The sequence below is a fragment of the Hypomesus transpacificus genome, unplaced genomic scaffold, assembly GCF_021917145.1.
Source record: "Hypomesus transpacificus isolate Combined female unplaced genomic scaffold, fHypTra1 scaffold_227, whole genome shotgun sequence".
NCBI classification, from domain to species: domain Eukaryota; kingdom Metazoa; phylum Chordata; class Actinopteri; order Osmeriformes; family Osmeridae; genus Hypomesus; species Hypomesus transpacificus.
In genome coordinates this window covers 112,738-133,333 of record NW_025813762.1, presented here as the reverse complement: position 1 = coordinate 133,333, position 20,596 = coordinate 112,738, and the positions used below count along the sequence as shown (strand labels likewise).

The 20,596-nt window shown below is 43.5% G+C and overlaps 2 protein-coding genes across 2 annotated transcripts; one reads left to right on the top strand and one right to left on the bottom strand.

Moving 5' to 3' along the window:
• Window positions 1-6,899: 6,899 nt before the first annotated feature.
• On the top strand, window positions 6,900-11,471 carry c9 (complement component 9). Its single transcript, XM_047014213.1, has 11 exons — window positions 6,900-7,009; window positions 7,553-7,649; window positions 8,094-8,244; window positions 8,427-8,571; window positions 8,843-8,981; window positions 9,182-9,415; window positions 9,607-9,847; window positions 9,970-10,101; window positions 10,202-10,377; window positions 10,582-10,804; window positions 11,016-11,471. Exons 1-11 carry the CDS (start codon window positions 6,930-6,932, stop codon window positions 11,171-11,173), a joined length of 1,776 nt encoding a protein of 591 aa, XP_046870169.1. The 5' UTR covers window positions 6,900-6,929; the 3' UTR covers window positions 11,174-11,471.
• A 5,297-nt stretch (window positions 11,472-16,768) lies between these two features.
• gas1b (growth arrest-specific 1b) lies at window positions 16,769-18,708 on the bottom strand. The gene has a single exon (XM_047014232.1). The coding sequence runs from the start codon at window positions 18,168-18,170 to the stop codon at window positions 17,385-17,387; it is 786 nt and encodes a 261-aa protein (XP_046870188.1). The 5' UTR covers window positions 18,171-18,708; the 3' UTR covers window positions 16,769-17,384.
• Between the last annotated feature and the right edge of the window lie 1,888 nt (window positions 18,709-20,596).

Here is a 20,596-nt window from a genome sequence, read left to right as displayed (position 1 = left end):
GTGAGTCCTGGCATAGGCTGTACACTAGAGACAACTTGTCCTTATTTCCTATCTTCTAACCCTGGGCTGTTCCAGAGAGTAGAATCAATAAATAGGCTTAAAAAGAGAATCTTTTGGGGGAATCCTGAGTTTGGAGTTTCTTACTGTTGCCTTCTCAAGTTATCTTTCTGTTCCTGGGCCAGATAAGGCAATGCCCAATGACACTGAAGATATATGAAAAGAAGAACGTCACAACAACGCGAGAAATATCTATATATTTTCTTTTCCTTATCAGGAAGAACATTCTATTATTGGGCTCTCGATGCCTGACAGGGAAATACATGCAATTGGTAGGTCATGAGAGGATTACAATGGTTGCAGATTCAAACAGATCCACGGCACATAAATGCCGACAGTGAGTGTATCCTTTTTCCTAGCTCCGACGTTCCCAAAAAACAGGAAGTCTTTCTAGTCAGGAGAGCAAAAGAATCTTTGACCGAGCACCTTGCCTCCCCTCGTTTCCTGAGTGGGCTGGAAGGAAACAGCAAATGCTTGTAAAAGCTGTGACTTCAGCACATATTTGTGTGTCCCAGGCGAGACCTGACCAGATGGCCCTACCTCAGTCCTGCTGGAAACCCCTTCTCACAAGCAGGGGAGGGGTCAAGCAAGGGCAGACCCCAGATTGACAAGAGGGGTGTTACGGGGGAAAAGGAGATGTACTTTTGCTAAGTCAGGCCAAATTTTTAAAAAAAGGATAATGGTTTCTTTTGAGGAGTAGAAATGTGCATGAGACTTATTCCTCTTTCTCTTGAGACTGGTAAGAACAGGTAAACCTCAAACCAAACACAGAAAGGCTTTCTGTGAGAAGCTTCACTTCAATTTCATGCGATATGGCCTCGATATACACATTCATGTAACAGTGTTGGATCATTTGCATTGATTTCCGAATTGTGTTAAATAAAACAGTCAAATTCAAACGCTATTTTTTTCTTCTATTTCCATTGGAGAGCCGTGCAATCTGAACAAATCTCAAATTGGTTTGGTGCTGCCCTCTTGTGGACGTATGTGTTACACTGACAATCTGTGTTACAATATGTGATCAAGTATTGATTTCAAAAGGTGTTTCTAAGCTGATTAAAGAAACTCATTCTACTTATGCAGTGATTATCTGTTCCAGATCCCCTATGTGTGCTTTGGGCTTTGTTACATATTTCGGATTCATATCGTCTTCACTGTGTTTTAAATAATTAACGGTGTGTGTGGGAGTCAGGGGCAGCGCTAAAGCTTTTGGGCCTCATGAAGAGATTGTAATTTGGTTATTTGTGGTATGCTTTTATTTCAGAGTACATGCACACATTAAACTGCATAAATAAATCCAAACTGCAAAGATGAAAGTGTTCGAAAACCTTTGACCGATAGTTCATCATCTTTCATTTCATTCTTTAATTTTCATTTCCTTTTTTCTTTAGATTATTCTTTTTTGTAATTCAAATGATCCCGGCTCTCCCTCAACAGAAAAACTCAAGTTATTGTGTTTGTGTTTTGGTCAGAAAAATTGCTTTATGTGTGTGCAGGGCAAAGTACAGCTGAGAAAACCAAGCATTAGGTCCAAAGGCCTCCAGGTGGCAGATAGATCCTTTGTGGATGTGCACGGTCTTCTTCTAGACAACAAGAAGACTGCACTTCCTCTTGGGGCTCAAAGGGGACTGATTTTGGCAAGAAGCAGCCATCAGATGGATATTACAAACTGATCGACAAGATGATCAAGATACTGTCATGTGGACAATATACAAGTCTGGAAAAAAGGGTCAAATTTAAGAGGCCACGGCAAATCTTACCCTTCTGTTCCTCAATCAAAATTGTCCTCAACTTTTTTTTTTTTATGAAAGAAAAAGGTGCAGTGGTCTCTCAATTACTTCTAGAGCTGTATGCTTTCAATTTCTGGGGGTCTCAAACCATCTATGACACTCCAGTGGTCACAGCTGTTTCACATAATGGCAACCATTACAGTGTTCTAAGTATGGTCTGTTATAAACCAGGTTGAAACTGCTAGGATCTACAGAAATCACAGAGACTGCATTGTCTCAGTTTTAGATGTTGGATTCAAAGGTTAATCTTGACCTTAACCATGATGATCATTATATGCAGCAATGGTACTTGTAATCCAGGGGCGTGTCCAGACATTTTTGATAGGGATGGCACCAGGGGTGGCCTGCCTCTGACTGGGCATATAGCCAATCATATATTGGGGTGGCCAATCAGATTTCAGGGGTGGCCCGTGCCACCCTAGGCCACTCCCTGAACACGCCCCTGTTGTAATCATTACAAGTAAAGGAGATAAAGGAGGTAAAACCCAAATCCCAGCGTTAGCATCTGTGATCCAGCAGGGGAACTGGGTCTGTTGGTCAATCTGGTACAGTGGAGGCAGGCACACTGACTAGGACACTGCTGAATCAACTCTGGCGCCACCTGCTGACGTTAAATATGTCTGATGTAATGCATGCTTCCAAGCCTCCAGCTCCTCCAATAGGTGGCCAGCTTTCGGGACGTTTGCAGCCGTGCTTCCAGCTGCTTCTCATAAGACAATCAATGGCAATTAAGGACACGCCCCTTAAAAAGGGCATGTTGGCAGAGCAGAGGGAGGATATTGGTGGTATCACGAAGCTGATGTGTGATGTAAGGGTGATACGAACTGGTTATACTGCGATCCCTGTTTTTGTTGTATCTTTTTAGCCTATGTATTGTCTGTCTTAATTGCAGGTGTACGGTGAGGGCCTGAACTGGATAGGTTGTATGTATGCCCAGCTATGTTTAGGCTGTAAGGATTAAGCCCCATTCCAGATCCTTAGTTTAGTATAACTCTTAAAAGCGAACCATTACATCTGATATACCTGAGTACATATATACTACATGTATACTACTACCTACATATTTTTTTATTATAAATTTCCCCGTGTGAAGACAACGGGACAGTTTAAAATAAGGATGCCTTACAATGGGTAAATGTTTAATGAGATGTGATTTTGTACGTTGAGGAACGTAGTCCCCTTGGTTTAGTGAGAAGTTCGCGATTTTGTCGGCCACTGAAAGGGTGTTCACTTTGCATTGTAGGCTACAGTGAAACAGTGAAACAATTCTGTCGAAATATCTAAATGGGTTCATGTAAACAGACCCATTAATAGTGTTTGGTATGTGTTTGTTTCTCATATGTCGTAAAGTTTGTAGAAGGCAGCAATTTTATGGCAGAATATCAAGCCTGTTTTTAAAAACATAAGGCAGTCAAGGACAGCTGTCCTCGATTACGTCTCTGTTTGAATAACTCACATTCTTGGTAATGGTTATGCGCCCCGAGCAGGCAACGACATGGATCGTTATTTAATTTTCAACATTTTGTACCGCAGTCGTTTAATTTGAGAAACCCAGATTGAAGGACAATTTACCCAATGATCAAAATTCCATTTTTTTCTTTCCCTGTAGTACCAAAGCAATCACCTCGCAAAAGTAGGCCTTAACATGGACTACTCATGGAGAGACTCGTGTTATTGATATCATTAGTGGGTGTAGTTGTGGGGGAAAAATGCACGAAAATGAAACTGTTCACAATAAGGTCTATGGATTAGTTTGAGTAACCGGTGTTTTGCCCGCTGATAAACCCCAAAACAGCCCAGCCCTGAAATGCACCCCGTCATTTCTGTATATTACAGAGACTAGAATGAGTAACCAGAGCAGGTTTCAGACATGTGGCACTTTCCTAGTCAAAGTTAGCAGGGGGCCCAACACAGCCTTGCCCGAGTCTATCCACTCTTACGTCCACCTTAAGCAGTGTTGGGTAAAGTTTGCATTGACAGGCAACTAACTCATCTTTGAAACACGGACACATTCCTGCAGGCTACGCAGGGAAAATGAGAACCAGATGAGGTGAAGCTTGACTTGAGGGCTGGATAGAGGAAGAACTGACATTTTCTGATAACAATTTCAACGGTTCTCTTTTGTTTTCACTTTTGTTTCACACGTGTTATTAACTTGTAATTCATGTAGATAATTTATGGGAAAATGTCGACTTATTTCATTTGTTTATCTAGGAAATGTTTGTTTAGTTGATTAATGTATAATATTGACTATTACGTTTCTGGGGTGGGGCCCATGACAAACCAGTAGGTTTCTGGCCCACATGCATGTTTTTTTTCTTCTCTTCTTTTGTATCTTTATATTGTTTTAATCATTGTATAAATGCGAATAAACAAACAAACAAAATAAGCAGAAACTGAAAGATTGTGGAAAACGAAAGTGGGAGAAAGAGATGGTGGCACAATCAGTATATGGCTAATGTTTTTGCTCTACATTACTTGGGCCTTTTGGCGCGATGTTCATCACTTGACACCATACTTGAGATCGAACTTGAAGACTTTACTTGAGATGGCACCTGAGGTGCACCAGATCCACATTTTCACACTCTTTTCCGATTGACTACTGTGAGCAAAGCGATTACCACAGAGCTAATGCTCAGAGATTTGCCCTGACAAAGGGGGAAGCTCTGAGGCTGAACTGTGGTGTTTGCCTAACTCAGCTGCCTTTGATTTGCGTGTTTGCTCTCAGATTTAAATGGACTCATTTACCGTCAACACTGCAGGCATGACTGGAGATCCTTGTACCTCTGCCAAGCTTGTTAAACAAACAGTGAGTATGTGTGTACGTGTGTGTGTGCGCGCACATGTGTCTGTCTGTCCCTGTGTGTTGTGGGATAAATCAAGGATTTTTGCATGAGCTTATTATCCGTTGATGTCATCTTATTACTCATTCATATTCTTACTGTAATCATTATTGTGAATCAGTGACAGTCCTGTATCGAACAATGCCAGTAGTCAGGTACCTTGACTGGAGATTAGTCCTGGGCGCAAGGGAACCAAATGACCTCCCAGGAGGCTAGCTTGCAGGAGTCCTGATAGCCTTCTTAAAATACAGTGACTGTTGGATCTATGGTGAAGTGTCCACCTGACTGAATAATAAAAACCTGTTGGCTAGATGTTATCTTTGCTTTATAAACTGCATCATCAGACCCTCATGCCTCAGAGAGAATTTGACCACTGTGTGTCTTAACAGGTCCGTTTTTTGTGTTGACGTGTGACCCAATGTCTAATTATGACTATTAACCCTTTACTGCCTGAGACAACATTATTAATATATTAGGTGTGACCCAATGTCTAATTATGACTATTAAACTGATGGTCACCGTGTTCTAGTGGAGATGTGAATCTATGATACACCATGTATTTAACAGATTTAAGGAGCCTGAAAGACAAAGAGTGCACACGTTGATTACAAGAGTAATGTGGGTGCTGGTATACAATATGAAATAAATAAAACATGAATGCATATGTTCATAGTTCATCTTCAAAAATGAAGATGAACTATGAACTAAACACTCATATGTGGTTGACTTTCTTACACTGTACTAAGCAGTATATAATTTAGATGTAGTACTGTTGTTAAGTAATTAGGAGGTTGTTGCACTGTTGACTGTACTTTGGATGACTGTACTTTGCGATGTGGCTAGTAAATGTTACTCGTTCCTTGACTACCTGGTTAGAACTATATACTTCTGATCCTTTATCCTCTGCTGCACTGTCTACATGCACTATTTCTACGTCACTGTATAAAAGCATCTGCTAAATGAATAAAATGTAAATGTAATCTAACTAAGAAATGTTCCTTCTGATAGTCATCACTGCTCTCTTCTTCCCTGGGTGGTACACAGACATCCCCCATCATTTTCAATGGACTTCAGATTAGCAAACAACGTGATGTTGTAACTTAAACTACACTACCTCTATCAATATTTATTTAGTTTTTCCCGTAAACTGTCGTTACAGGTATATGTTTATCAAGTTTTAAATAAAATCCCTTATTTATGTAAAATTATATGATGTAAATTTGATTTGATTTAGTTTTATTTCAGACATATCCACATACAAAACAAAATGAAAAGCATGGAAATACAACAAACAAAAAATGTTTTCACAAATTTTTTTTTTTTATTTGTGTTGTTGAGATATGCCTGAAAAGGAACAGGAAGAAGTTTACACTTATTTAATCCTGCCCCTTTCCTCCACACCACACTTTCCATTTACATACAACCCAATATACTATAAATCTTTTATATTTTATATATTTATACAATGCATATAGCTATATTTATATTTATAAACAATCAATATATCCATATCTACATACATATCTATACAATCAGTATTTATATCCATATAATTATGATTTCCTTCTAAATGATGTTAGTATTGTCATAATATGGCTTTCAGACGGAAAACAATGTTATTATTTATATCCCGCCATTCCGCCCTCCAACAAACTCAGACACATGTAATCAGTAACAATCCTGACTGTGGTGTGGCAAAGATTCAGACACCTGTCATGTACAAATCCACTTTAGTGGTGTAGTAAAGAGATACCTTGTAATCAGGAACCTACCTTAAGGCCTACAAACTTGCATTGGTTCTCTATGCCAGTACTAAGTTCTGACTTCAGTACTCTGAGTCAAGGTAATAGTCTTGTAACCTTGTTGGAAGTGTCACACGTTCTTGTTCTGGTTTTCCTGGTGTGCAAACCAGCCAGTTCTTTCCAAAAATGATCATATAAGGGCTGGGTAGTATAAAGTGGAATCATTGAATGCAAATTAAGTTTGTGTCCTATAAAGACATGTATTTGGTCAACATTTCTGTTATCTTTTATTATTCTTATTTTGATTACTACAGTTTTGTACTGTGTGGAAATATTAACGTATATTCACCACCTGTGAATATTCGACTGCGCATTTTGCTGGGAACGTTCCAAGTATGGATCCACAACGTCTCCGCCGGGTTTGAAATGATTAACAGCGTGTGTGCGCGGGGCTACATAAGCAGCGGTGGATAGCATCTCTGAGCAGGACGTTCACGATGAGGACTTTCTGTGCTCTGCTTGTCGGCGTCTGCGCTCTGTGTGTGACTGGGGCTGTGCTCGGAGAGGACCACGACACGTACGTGCTACACATCGTCTTTCCTGTTAGCAACGGGACAGACGAGCTCACCTCAAACAAGCTCAATACAGACAATCGCACACATGCTTTTTATTTGAAATAGGCATTTTTACTACTTAAAACTACTTAGGTAGCATTTTTGCCTTTATTATTTTGTGATAGAGGTAGTGTAAAAGGGGAAATGTATGGATGAAAGAGAGTGGGGTTGAGGACCTTTGCCGAATTCGAACCCAAGCCACGGCGGCAAGGCTCCAGCCCACATTGACATTTAGTCATTTAGCAGATGCCCTTATCCAGAGCGACTTACAGTAAGTACGGGGATATTCCCCCCGAGGCAAGTAGGGTGAAGCGCCTTGCCCAAGGACACAATGTCATTTGGCACGGCCGGGAATCGATCTGGCAACCTTTATCTGGTGAGCCACCGGGGCACCCAAAATATACATCTCTAAGTATGTGCCTATGTGTATCTGTGGTGTATGTGTGTGTATCTGCATGTCTGTGACGATGTGTCTGTGTGTGTTTTTGTGTGTTTGTCCCATCCAGGCCCAAGAGGATAACAAGGGATGCAGAACCTCCTGAAATTGACTGTAAGTGGACTCCCTGGTCTGAATGGACAACCTGTGACCCCTGCATCAAACAGGTAGGCACGTCTCCAGAGCTTTGCTGTTCAGGATAGAGAAAGGGTATTACCACCCCAACAGCTCAGTGAGAAGGAGTTCTATTTCAAACACACTGTCACCTTGGAGGAAAGATCTTACAATTACATTTAGTCATTTAGCAGACGCTCTTATCCAGAGCGACTTACAGTAAGTACAGGGACATTCTCTCTGAGGCAAGTAGGGTGAAGTACCTTGCCCAAGGACACAACGTCATTTGGCACGGCCGGTAATCGAACCACAACCTTCTGATTAACAGCCCAACTCCCTAACCACTCAGCCATCTGACCCCTCTCATCTTCCCTAATCGAGTCCACCCTGGACTGTACTTTCCTGTTTGCTAAGTAACGTAACATAAAGACAACAAACGTTTGTGTGTGTGCGTGCGTGTGAGCCAACCAGTGTTTATTTACCAATTGTTATTATAGCGTCGTTCCAGAGGAGTAGAGGTGTTTGGCCAGTTCAAAGGAAGGTCCTGCCAGGGGGCCTTAGGTGAAGACAGGGACTGCAACCCCGCTGGAGGCTGCGATCCACCACATCTCAAACCGTGTTTGGATAGTCAATTTAGGTGTGATTCAGGTACAAATACCCACGACGTCATGCAAAAAACATAGCATCCCCCAAAAAACGTCCAAACAAATATCCGATCAGTCAAACGTGTCTCTCTTTCTCTGCGTGCACTAACTGTCTCTCCCCTCTCTCTCTCTCTCTCTCTCTCTCTCTCTCTCTCTCTCTCTCTCTCTCTCTCTCTCTTTGTGAAGGTTTTTGTGTCAAGAAGGCTCTGGTATGTAATGGAGACTTGGATTGTGACGACACGACAGATGAGACTTGCGACAGTCCCGTGCGTCTCCCTTGTGGCAAGACGCCTCTAGATAACAACGAGCAGGGCAGGACAGCAGGATATGGGTGAGGACCTCTAACTGCTATTTGATAGGCGGCACAGTGTCTCACAACAACAAGGTCCTGGGTTCGATTCCCTCTTGGGGCGCTGTGGCGCAAAGAACCAACCTCTCAAGCGTCTCAATTTTCACGCGCACAGACACGCACGGACGCTTCCACACGTTGAGAGGGAGAGAGGGAGAGGGAGAGAGAGAGAGAGAGAGAGAGAGAGAGAGAGAGAGAGAGAGAGAGAGAGAGAGAGAGAGAGAGCTCATGGCCTGGTTGATCTTTCTGACAGAATCAACATCCTTGGAGCAGATCCTCGCGCCAACCCTTTCAATAACGATTTTTTTAACGGGAAATGCATGAAAGTGATGAACCCTACGTCTAAGCAAATGGACAGGCTTCCATGGAATATTGCCTCTCTCAACTACGAGGTCAGTCACTACTTACTCATTTGCTTAAATGGACTCAGGGTTAAGCTGTATTTTTGGTGGATGTGTTGGTGCAGATTGTTCGGGTAAACCTTTTTGACTTCAGTCTAATTATTTTCTCTGTGACAACGCAAGGCCCTGTGAGTTTAGGTTGAAAGCGATGATCCATGCCTGAGTTAATGGTCTTTTGAATTCTTATCAAGACTCGTGCAGAAGACCTTACATCTCGGGAGATCTACGAGGACACACACTCCCTGATCAACGAAATCACAACGGACACAACCTTTTCTATCGGAGTAGGTGGGTCTCTGAAATTCAGCCCTTCGGAGACATCCCAAACGCAGTCAAACACAACGGTGTCAGGAGGCGCGAGTGTTGATGTGGACTATTCAAAAAAAAATCTGCTCAAGGAGATTACAGAGTACACCACGATCAAGGTAAACAGACGGGGGAAAGAAAGGACTTCATAAGATAAAGAAGGAGAACTGGAATGTGGATTTTGTGGACATTTATCACTTCAGATTCCACGTCAAAAATGTCTACAAGATAGAATCATGTCTACGTGCACATTATTATTCATGTGTATACATTCTCATTGGAAAATCCTTTTTTGTTTCTGTCCAATCAGAAAAGGAGCTTCATACGAGTGAAGGGGAAAGTGGAGTTAAGTAAATACAGGTTGGTCTCCCATGACCTCCAGGTCACAGATCGCTTCCTTCTGGATGTGATGCGGCTTCCTTTATGGTACGAAAAGGGCATATACTTTACCTTCATAGAGGACTATGGGACTCACTACACCAAGAATGGAGTTTCTGGAGGAGAGTACGAACTTGTATACGTTCTCAATCAGGATGCCATCAAGGAGCAAAGTATGTCAAAGCCTCTGTGCCAGATTTTCCTTGATTCAGAATTCACAACCGAGGACAGTCTCTTTGTCAAAGCTGTTTTACATTGCGTTTCCAATTTGATACACCTGTTCTTGCCTTTGTAGAAATTACAGAAAGAGAGGTCCAGGACTGCGTCAAAGTTAACATCGGTGCCGACTTTAGCATCAGCTCCGGAATCGAAGGAGAAGTCCACGTCAAACCGGATTACTGCAAAAAAGTCACCCCCAAAAATACAGGTGTGCCGCCTGTGTAATTGTATCAATGTTTTTTCTCCACTTCAACCACTGAAATGTCTTTGTGTGCTCACACCTGGTACCTCTCCTTTCCTGTGTTTAGAAACATCGGAAGGGAAAGCAGCTGTGGATAAAGTGTTGACTTTTGTCAGGGGCGGCACCACCGCCACCGTAGCCACCATGAGGGCCAAGCTCGACAAAGACGGAATAATAGACCTGGACACTATTCGAGAATGGGCCCGCTCAATTGCCGACAACCCTGCTCTCCTCAAGAGTGAGGTGAGAGTCAATCTACTGAGCTATGTCATCCTGTCCTGTGCACTGATGGCCTGCTTGGTCGTTATGATTGTTATTATCACGGTTCACAGGACATTATCATTTGAGTCTCGTCAATGAGACTGAGGCTCATTCGAAGTCATGCGAGCCAGTAAAGAGTGTAACAAAATCAGTCATAGCGGCCTCTCTCCTGTTTCTCCTTGTCAGCCAGAGCCCATCTACAACATCATTCCTCTCAGTTTTCCTCACGTCAACACGTTCAGAACCAACCTAAAGCAGGCCATAGAAGAGTACGTGGCTGAGTACAACGTCTGCAAGTGCCAGCCCTGTCACAACGGGGGCAGCGTGATTCTCATAGACGGCAGTTGCACGTGCCTGTGCCCCCTTGCGTTCGAAGGAATGGCATGCCAGTCACTCAAGGCTGAGAAGTGTGAGTAATATCGTTGCTTTCGGACAACGGTCCGCGTTTTCAAAAGATTTGCGCATTTAGCGAGGAAGCACTTTATGTGAGAGCAGCCGGGAAGAACAGCAGTCTCTTCCTTTTAGAACACTTTTACTTTGGATTCAAAAAGTTTCATTTGACCTTGTTGATCATTATGTGTGGGAATGGTATTTGTAATGAGCTCCTTTTCCATGTGAAGCTCGGCCGTCACCTGTGACTGAGAAGGGGAACTGGGCCTGTTGGTCAGCCTGGTCCAGTTGCAGTGGAGGTACCCGGCAAAGGACCCGCCTCTGCAAGACAGGCAAACTCTCTGGCGCCACCTGCCTGGGAAGTCCAAGTTCTGAAGATTACTGCTAAACCTGAGTACACACAAACACGACACGGTTTGAGATTTCACTTTTTGGACTTTGGACACATGTAAAGCTTTACATTTCCTAAAACAACTTAACATTCTATACATCGAAAGGGTGTGCTTTTTCCTGTGCCTTTTCATTCAACTGAAAAAGTATGAAAGATAGCCACACTGATGAAACAGTACTTTTCAATGGGGTCAAGTCCGTTACCTGTAGTGGAGAATCCGTATCCGTCAAGATGTGTCACTGTATTAGATAATGAACTATACAGTCTTAATAAACAAAGTATTTGCCTCCTTTCATTGTGAGTCCATCCACTCTCAGGTCCACTTAAAGCAGTTTTGGGTATAGTTTGCACTGACGGGCTAATAACTCATCTTTAAAAACACGGACACATTCCTGCAGGCCACGCAGGGAAAATAAGAACCAGATGAGCTGAAGCTTGACTTGAGGGCTGGATGGAGGAAGACCTGACACTATAGGCAGAGACAGAACGATGGTGGTGGAGGAAAAGAGTGTGTGTTTGTGTGCGTGTGTGCGTGTGTGTGTGTGTGTGTGTGTGTGTGTGTGTGTGTGTGTGTGTGTGTGTGTGAAAGAGAGAATGTAGAGAGTTTGAGGAGAAAGTGTAGGTGTTATGAGATATGGAAGTGACATGCAGCTTGGCTTTATCTGCGGTGATCCAGTCAAATAAAAATTGAAAGAAGATATCTTCGAACTCTTCACTGGATAGAGTTCAACCAGACTTTTTCTCTTCATGGAAAATCAGGCTTGGATAACATTTTGCTCATGTCTTGTGTAATGTTAGTCAGATCATTTGACACAGTCTGGAGTTTGTATATGTGTAGACCCAAGAGTTAAAAAAAAACCTGTACGTTTATCTGACTCTGTTCAAGACAAACTTGTGTCTGAAGTACTACAGTTCCCTGTTTTAATCTGTTACCACAGGGCTAATACCCTGAGACCTGCACTGACAAAGGGGGGAAGAGTTGTGGCAGAACTGATGTTTGCTCAGCTCAGCTGGCTTTGATTTGCGTGTTTGCTCTTGGATTTAAAGAAGCTTCATTTAGCGATTTACCATCAACACTGCATGTTTGATCTGTGCCTGAGCTAAGCTCGTAAAAACAGGCCCGAGTGTACGTGCACTGTATGCACGTGCGTACGTGTGCCGAGACGTGTTTGCACACACATCTCAGAACCCCGTGCGTGTCGACGCAGTTCGAAAACGACCACGACCACGCAAGCTCAAGGAAAAGCCAGCACGGACGTACTGTTGTGATGCGCTCCCCTCTGACACACTGACATTTTCTGCTTTTCTTTACCCCTGGATGGCAGACCAACATCCCCCCACCCCCCCACACACCCCCGTCCTCCCCCTAAGAGAGGGCACAGAGAGCCGAGAGCAAGATTGGAGGGGGGGGAGGAATGTGTGATGGATGAATACCTAAGAGCCAGCCGCTGGGGGTGGTGGCCTCTAGCCTTCAGGATGTCAGGATAATGAAGTAAAGCTTTGGGTCTCTATTGAGCTCCAGGGAGAGACCATTCACTCTGGCCCGCGCTTCAGCCTCCACCCCATTATCTTAGGCTAAAATGTTTTGTTCTCTCTCCACCTTACAACAAAACGGTTAGCTCAAAATAATGAACCTCTCGCCGTCAATAGACTGCCTGGTTCTCTGTTTACTTGTGTTGTTTATCTTTCGTTGAGGACGGCAAAGGAGAGAACGTTTGTCCTTGAGATGTTCAACTGAAAGTGAAGAAAGGGTTTGAGGAATTATAAGGTTTTTTTTTGGAGAGTGTTTTTCAGATTTTCTCCTGGATGTGAAGGATCTTTTAGATACATGTGAACCGTTTAAAAAGGTGCTCGGAAGTTTTCAGAATTAAGTTTCATTGCCTACGTAACAGAAGGCACACATTTAAAACATTTTCAAACATAAAACAACACTGAACAAGTTTTTATAGGAATAACATATTCAATACATATTATTGCAGATTTTCCAGAACCAAATGAAAAGTTTCTAACCTTATTTGATTCTGGTATTTGAGTACTATATCTTTTATTGAACCCACTTCTACCATTCCAGCTCACTGATCAAGTAGAAAGGGCCACTCATTCTTTCGTTTGCTCTCAGAAAGTGAGCCATTGTTTACATTTACATTTACATTTAGTCATTTGGCAGACGCTCTTATCCAGAGCGACTTACAGTAAGTACAGGGACATTCCCCCCGAGGCAAGTAGGGTGAAGTGCCTTTCCCAAGGACACAACATCATCGATCTGGCAACCTTCTGATTACTAGCCCGACTCCCTCACCGCTCAGCCATCTGACTCCTCCATTGTTGTCTCATTGGACCTAAACACACAGCCTGTAGTATCGGTGGAGGAGAGGTAAGGGGGATATTTCTTTAAGACAAGTCCCTCAATGGTGTGAAAGGAGCCCCCCTCACTCTTCTAAACGGCTGGACACAGTTGGAGTGCCCCCCCCCCCCCCCCCGGGGTCAGGGAAGCCATTGATGTTTTCCAGGGCTGCTACGGCAGATTACTCCACACAGCTGTCCCAGCACCGTGGAAATGAAGTTATGCTCCGTGTCAGCAATGTTTTGTGTTTTCTTCCTCCTTCTCCTCTTCTCCAAACCTACGCTTCCCTCACTCCTTTCAAATGTTACCCCCCCCCCCCCCCCCCTCCCCCTTCCAGTCCCCTTCGGCTGGGCGGCTGTAGGGAACGGCAGGAGCCAATCAGAGCCGCCCACAGCCGGGCTCTCATCCAGCCTCCCCAGATAGGGAGAAGTTATCTGATTGGCTGGGGTGCTCTGTGTCTGCCTCATCACTCAGGGAGGACTGAACTGAACAACATTCTACCCCCCCTCCCCCTCCCGACCCCTATCCTCGAACCCTTCCCCCAAGGCCCTTAACCATGATAAATCAACCCCTCCCCCGCTACGACCCCCTCTCACCTTTCCAGAAGCCCGGGGTGAACTGGTCCCCCCCCTTCCCCGCGCTCTCTTTCACACACACACAAACATACACACACACACCTATCTGATTTAGTCGCTGAGGTTTACTGAGCACTCAACCATTTTGTGGGTGAGTTTGTTTATTCTTCGGTCGAACTCTGAGAGACTCTCGAGTCTATTGGTATAGTTGATGGACAGCAGGTTGCCGGTGAAAACGTACCAGAGTAAAGTAGTGCTTTCACTCATGAGCAAACACACCTGAAGAGAGAGTGAGCTTAGCTTTAATTACGATTTGAAAACAGGCTTGCGACGGGAAATCCAAACCCGTTTTCTTCCGCCGTGTCTTTCTCTCCATCTCACATGGTTCCTCGGAGGCACAGGGAGGAAAGCGATCTGGATCGGGAGGCTGTAAGGCTGGCTGATCTCAGGAGGAGGCTTGACGTGACAGAATCAATGTGGCAGCTTGGAATTTGAAAAACCTTTCTGGGAAGTTGGACTGGGGCTTAGAAGAGAAAGGGAGTAACCTACATGCATTAGTGACCACCGTTAGTCAAGAAGGGAGAAGGCAACCCAAACTTTTATCTTAAAATGTAGACAAATCTTTAGTCAGAGGAACACCGAGGAATGTACTTTTACAACAGGAGGCATTTGAAGCCAATGCAGTTTTATAACCTCTATTTACATGACAAACTTGCACTAAACCCAACTGTCACCAACTTATCTTCATTACACAATGGGAAAAAAATATTGTCTGTCGACGTAGAAGATGCGGTCAAAGCTTTCAGCTTTAAAAAAATCTTGACAGCAGTGAGTAACACTCTCTGTTCACTGAATGCTAACTTCACGTAAAGTAAGTGTAGTGATCAGCCTCTGCTTTAACTTACTCAGATAATATGGGGGTGGTTTGTGTGTGCATGCATGTGTGTGTGAGGGGACGAGGGGGAAGGAGGGGAAGGCCTGTGAGTTATGATGAGGCTATTTTAATGGAGTTCTGGTCCCTGCAGTGAAAGCCCCTATTGACTCGATCCTGTTTCAGCATGGGAAAAAACAACTTGCCTATTTGCCACTGGTGCCAAAAGTTAATTGAAAACATTTCTGGGGAAAGTATGGTTTTGGGGGCCCCATATGACTTTCATTCCTTCATTATCCCAAGCAATAATAAAGAGGCATTACAATTATTAATGGTCTGAGCAGAGGCCTCATTTCTTAAAGCGGCAGTACCCTCTTTTGTGGCTCATAACAAAGGCCCATAAATGCATTCGCCACATCAGTTTGACAAGCTAAAAGACCTTCCAAGGTTTGCATATTTTTTAGTTTCAGAAACACAGGAAGCTGTTGGAACACTATATATCACTGGGTTATTTTAGGACAGTCCATTTAAATGTCTTAACAAGCCAAAGTGCTGAAAATATTTGTTGTTTAGCTACACCATATATTGTTACTATAGAATTAAGTAGTTGTGACGTTAGTCTTTTTCACAAGAATAAAAAATAATTGCTGCCCAGTTTGTGTTTACGACGTACTTATTTAGCAACTGTCAGAGTTTCACAACTTAGAATCAATCAAAAGAAAGCCCAAATTAAGTTTGGTAAATAAACAAAATGTTTTAAAAAGTATTCAATAAAAATATGCCAAATGTACAAATTGTATATACACCGCTTCATAAAGAGTTCACATGCAGAGCCATGGCAAATTCTTTGCCAGCATGGAGCACAGAGATATTTTGTACTTGGACGGCAAAGTAGAGAAAATGGGAGCTTTCTGGTGCACTCCTGCTGTTCTGTGGTAAATGACTAGCCCTTCACCCCCACTGCGTCCCCAAAGGTGTCAGAGAAGCAGAGTGAATGAAGTGCCAGCACATTGTGCTGCTCCACCATTGTGTGTTTTACATTTCCATGACAGAAGTGCCACTCGACTTCTCCACCATTCAGCAGGCTGTAGGGCCCTTGTCTCCCTCTAGAAAAACAACATGGCTGCCATCATTGGTTTCAAGTCCTCTTATGAAAAGTAAAGGAGAGAACCTCGTCTCTTTATTAAAAGTGTAAAGAGAAAATACTTATATTGACTCCCACACCCATGTTTTTGGCGGATGTAACAATCCCCACAATTAGCTTGTAACATTTATTTTATTTTTAATGAAGTTTGAAAAGTAAAAATCTTAGGCTTAGCAATGTTGGCTAATATACACAGCATTTGGAGTACTTGTAATGGCTACTTAAGTCTCCATTCACCCGAATACAGCTTTTTCCCCCCTCTGTGTGTCTGTGTGAAGACTTCTAACAAACACATGGGGTGAGGATAAATAAACTAGTCAGGCCCTTCTTAGCTCCATTTGTGCAGCCATCCCCCAGGGGAAGGTCTCGCTCTCTCTGGTGTTTTAACAGACTTTTAAGCATCAACAGTTTATGCCTTCTGCAAACATTGATGTTTACAGGGTCAAGTGTATCGATCCAAGTCGGATCTTTTTCTTTTCACTCATTATTTGTACTGGGATTTAGACAACATTCAGTAGCTCAAATCAACTTTGGTTTTTAATGAGAGGGTTGGTGGGAATGTCGTGGTGCAGCTGTCGAAAGACAACCGCAGTACTGAAACTGCCAATTGCGGATCTGGCCACAGAAGGTAAACTTAGACAAATATCAGGAGTCAACGGCACTTTAAGAAAGATATATTTCTTCCCACTGTGGGCACATAATGCAATAAAATCAAAGTGAAGCTTTGACATTTTGATACAGTGCAAATATCTTAGCATTAATAAACAAATAGCTCTGCAAACAAATTTATATCATACAATATACTGTACAATTTACCTTTACACATTTTACATATAAAAATAATCTTTACTTTTTCATCTTGACACTATTGTGAAATATGAAGTTGAGATTTGACTGAAACTACAACAAACTCTTTTTTTCTGTGTTCCACAAAATGACTATAACATAACTATTGTATGTGCGTGATCGGAGAAAATTGAAATGGAGCTCTTAATAGTTGTGTGACACCATATACACTACTGGGTTACAATGTGTCTAATAAAAATGGTTGACTCTTACAGCTTAGCTCATTGGACCTAGTTAACCAAATAGGCCCACGTATCTACATAGCAGGCTCCTGATATGACACTAGGTGCCAGGTCTGGAAGCAGCCTAAAGCAGGTGTGTTTCTAATAAAAGTATCCGTAAAACGTTTACGATGCTATTCATTTGACTGTGACAAACTCAAGAGGCCAAACTGTTTTAAGAATCTCTGCAACAATGTAAGAAGTCCATTAGATAAAATGGGGTAAAACCAAAATGGTAGCCACAGCGGTAATTGCACTCTGACAAGCGACAGAGTTACTCGAGTTCTCCTCATACGGATAGTCCTCCGTTTCATCCATGTACTCTTCGATATCTTCCTCGGAGTCTGAATATCCACTACCTGCATACCTTTCATCTGGATCAAAGCAAAAGTTTTTCATACTTACTTTTACATACTCGCATATTGTTCTCTCTGTACCGTCACATATGCAAGTGTCTAACTGTTGTGCTTTTGGTATGGAGCGCATATTGGCTATAACTCTTCTACACTCATCAGAACATCTTTCACCTCCAAAAAGTTTGCGGCAATGGAATAAGTAGTCCTGCATTGCCGAGCTGCACTGAGAGTCTCTCTCGCACTGTCGCCGTGCTTCGGTGCAACCCATGCTACTGGTCCGGGGAAGGCATGGTTCTATGGCACGTTTGGTGTTCCTACAGACCAGATCCGAAGCGCAATCACAATCCTCCAATGTGGGTCCACTTTCGGTTAAATTAAGCTGGATGAGGGATGATATACAGTGACTGGGACATTTCTTCCGATCCCCGTTAATAATTGGAGCGCATGCATAAACGTATTGGTCGTACGCGTAATGGCATTCAGCCTCTCCATGACATTTCATTATGGCTTGCCAACAGACCAGCCGACGACTATGGGTAGGGGACCCAACACTGAGGCCGCCGAAAATGATCAACACGGAGTACAGAAACAAAACAAATGTCCTGGTCCACTTTTTAAACCCGGCCAAACTTGCCATTTCGAAAGAGACGGATAAAAGTCACCACACTTCAGCATAGGGATTTCAGTTACTTCATTGAATCAGAGTCCCAAAAAATCCGTATCCACTGCCTCAGATTCAAGATCTTGTCCCAGTGTTAAGGTTTAGAAAAGCACACCCGGAATTCCTTTAAGATGACCGTAGTGAAAACACCACAAATCAAGGAAATGTGGTTGCTGGTCTTTGCATTCTTTCCACAAAGATTTTATACACTGTTGCTGATCTCCATATGAAACAATGCATGTTCTCACGGTTTTAATAGGAAATTCCCACAAACCATCGCATGCACTTTCCGAAGTCGTACGGATTTTCAACCGTGTCCTTTAAAGTTAAAGAAAGTTAGCGTTAACTCCACGCGCAGCAATTCCTTCCTGAAGAATTCAGATTCAGAGCTTCAGACTTCCAACTAAAAGTTGGAATGCGATAGGCGTGCTTTTTCAAAAGGGAAGATTCTCACGTCCTCTGAGTGCATTCCCTCGCAATCGCATCACTAGACTTGTGCTATCGTGCCCTAATGGTCATGTTATGATTCTCTACGTCGTTCAGGGGCAGTGACGCAAAGATGGAAACGTGACCAATGAATGAAGAGTATTCATCTGCATACGTTTTAATACAAACCGATCAATTTTTATCACTTGTCATGAAGATTTAACTTACCGGTGGTTCATGCAATGACCCAACAAATAATAAAATTTATTAAAATACATCTGTAGACTGTGATATTTTTTTTCCAGGTTCATGCGCCACTGACTTTGTTAGTTTGGCTAAGACATGTAGAATACTGCACAAAATTCTCTCCATCATTTATGTAGAGAAACTTTAAACGTATAAGAAACATTAGATATTGACTCGTAATCACGTTCAATTGGCCTGTCATTTTCTGAAGGTGCTGAAGCTTACTCAGATAACACGGGAGGGGTCGGACATTTCCTTGGGAGAGAAAATGACAGCTGTTCCAACACATGCTCTCCCCCTGTCTCACCCCTTCCACCATGAAACACAAGTTAGTATTTACACAAGCCTTGAGGGCCTTGCGATGTAACTGCACACGCGTGAATACCTCCAGGCACACATGCACATGCCAATAAAGACATGACAGCTAGTAGGTCGAGGAGCTATTATCCTCCAAACTCCAAGCCCCGTAAAACACCTCAGTTGCCTTGTATGGTCTACTCAGCTGTGCGGGGGTCATCAACATACTGCTAGCTCCCTGGGACGCAATCTGCCTTTTGGTTACAGTGTCTCCCATTGACACACACACAACAACAACAAAAACAACAAATAGTCACACGTCCGGAGTGTGAAAACAAGCAACAGGTTTTAATGGCGAGACACCATACCCACACACACACAGATGCAGAGGAATGTTGGGCCGAAGAGGCGGGGTTTCTCAGTCGGAGCACAGGAGAAGATTTGGGTGCCCTGGTCCTCCCTTAGTAGTCATCATCAGCAAGCCCATGCAGGCTTTTGAGAGGAGGCCTGGAGGCTAGCAGGCAGCAAAGGGAGATACTCAGTCAGTCACTCTGATAGCCATGCTCCTCTGACCCTGTCACTTCGCTCCCCTCGGGGTCACAAAGATCTGGCAGCTGTCGGGGGGGGGGGGGGGGGGGTCCCTGGGACCCCCTATCCCAATTAGAGAGATTAGAGAGGATTCAAGCCCAGTGTAAAAGACATCCCACCCTCTCGACTCCAGCCAACTCTTCCACCCCCACCCGCACCCGCACCCCCACCCCTCCACACTCTCCACAAATTACCCCCATATCAGCCCAGCTGGCATACCCCAGCAATAGGTCCTCTGGAGGCTCGGTTTACAACCACATCAAAGTGGAGGTCATCTGAAGCACGTGACATCCTCCAACTGGCGAATCACTCAAGGGTGTCCTGTGTCAACCAGACACCAGGAAAGAGACATCACAGTGGCCCAGCATGTCTGTCCTGACCATCCTGGTAATAGCTTAAACGGCAGCAGTATTCCTAACCCCAACACTGGTTAAGGTGAAGCCGAGATTGTCTAGAAAGGCCACTTGTGAGCCCAGTGTTTCCTGTGTCCTAGACAACAAAGACTTGTTTCTTGGTGTTATGTTGTGGACTTGCTGGGACTGGGCTAGTTCATGTCTGGGGTATGAAGCCCTCCGGTTACACAGCCTGCTCTGTGTTATCGAGCGCCTTCTTGTGTTATCCGGCAAATCTGAGCAAGACTACTTCCTACCAAATGATACTATTACTGAATTCCTTTAGCACATGTACTACATTTAATGTTTCCCTGTGAAAGTACACAAGATTGTTGAACCCCCCCCCCCCCGCAAATTGTTTGCAAGTGTCGAGGTAAAGTTTTCAGGGTGTGCAAATACGATATAATACAGAAAGCCACAACACAGCACAAACAGTGAAGTCCCCAAACCGAA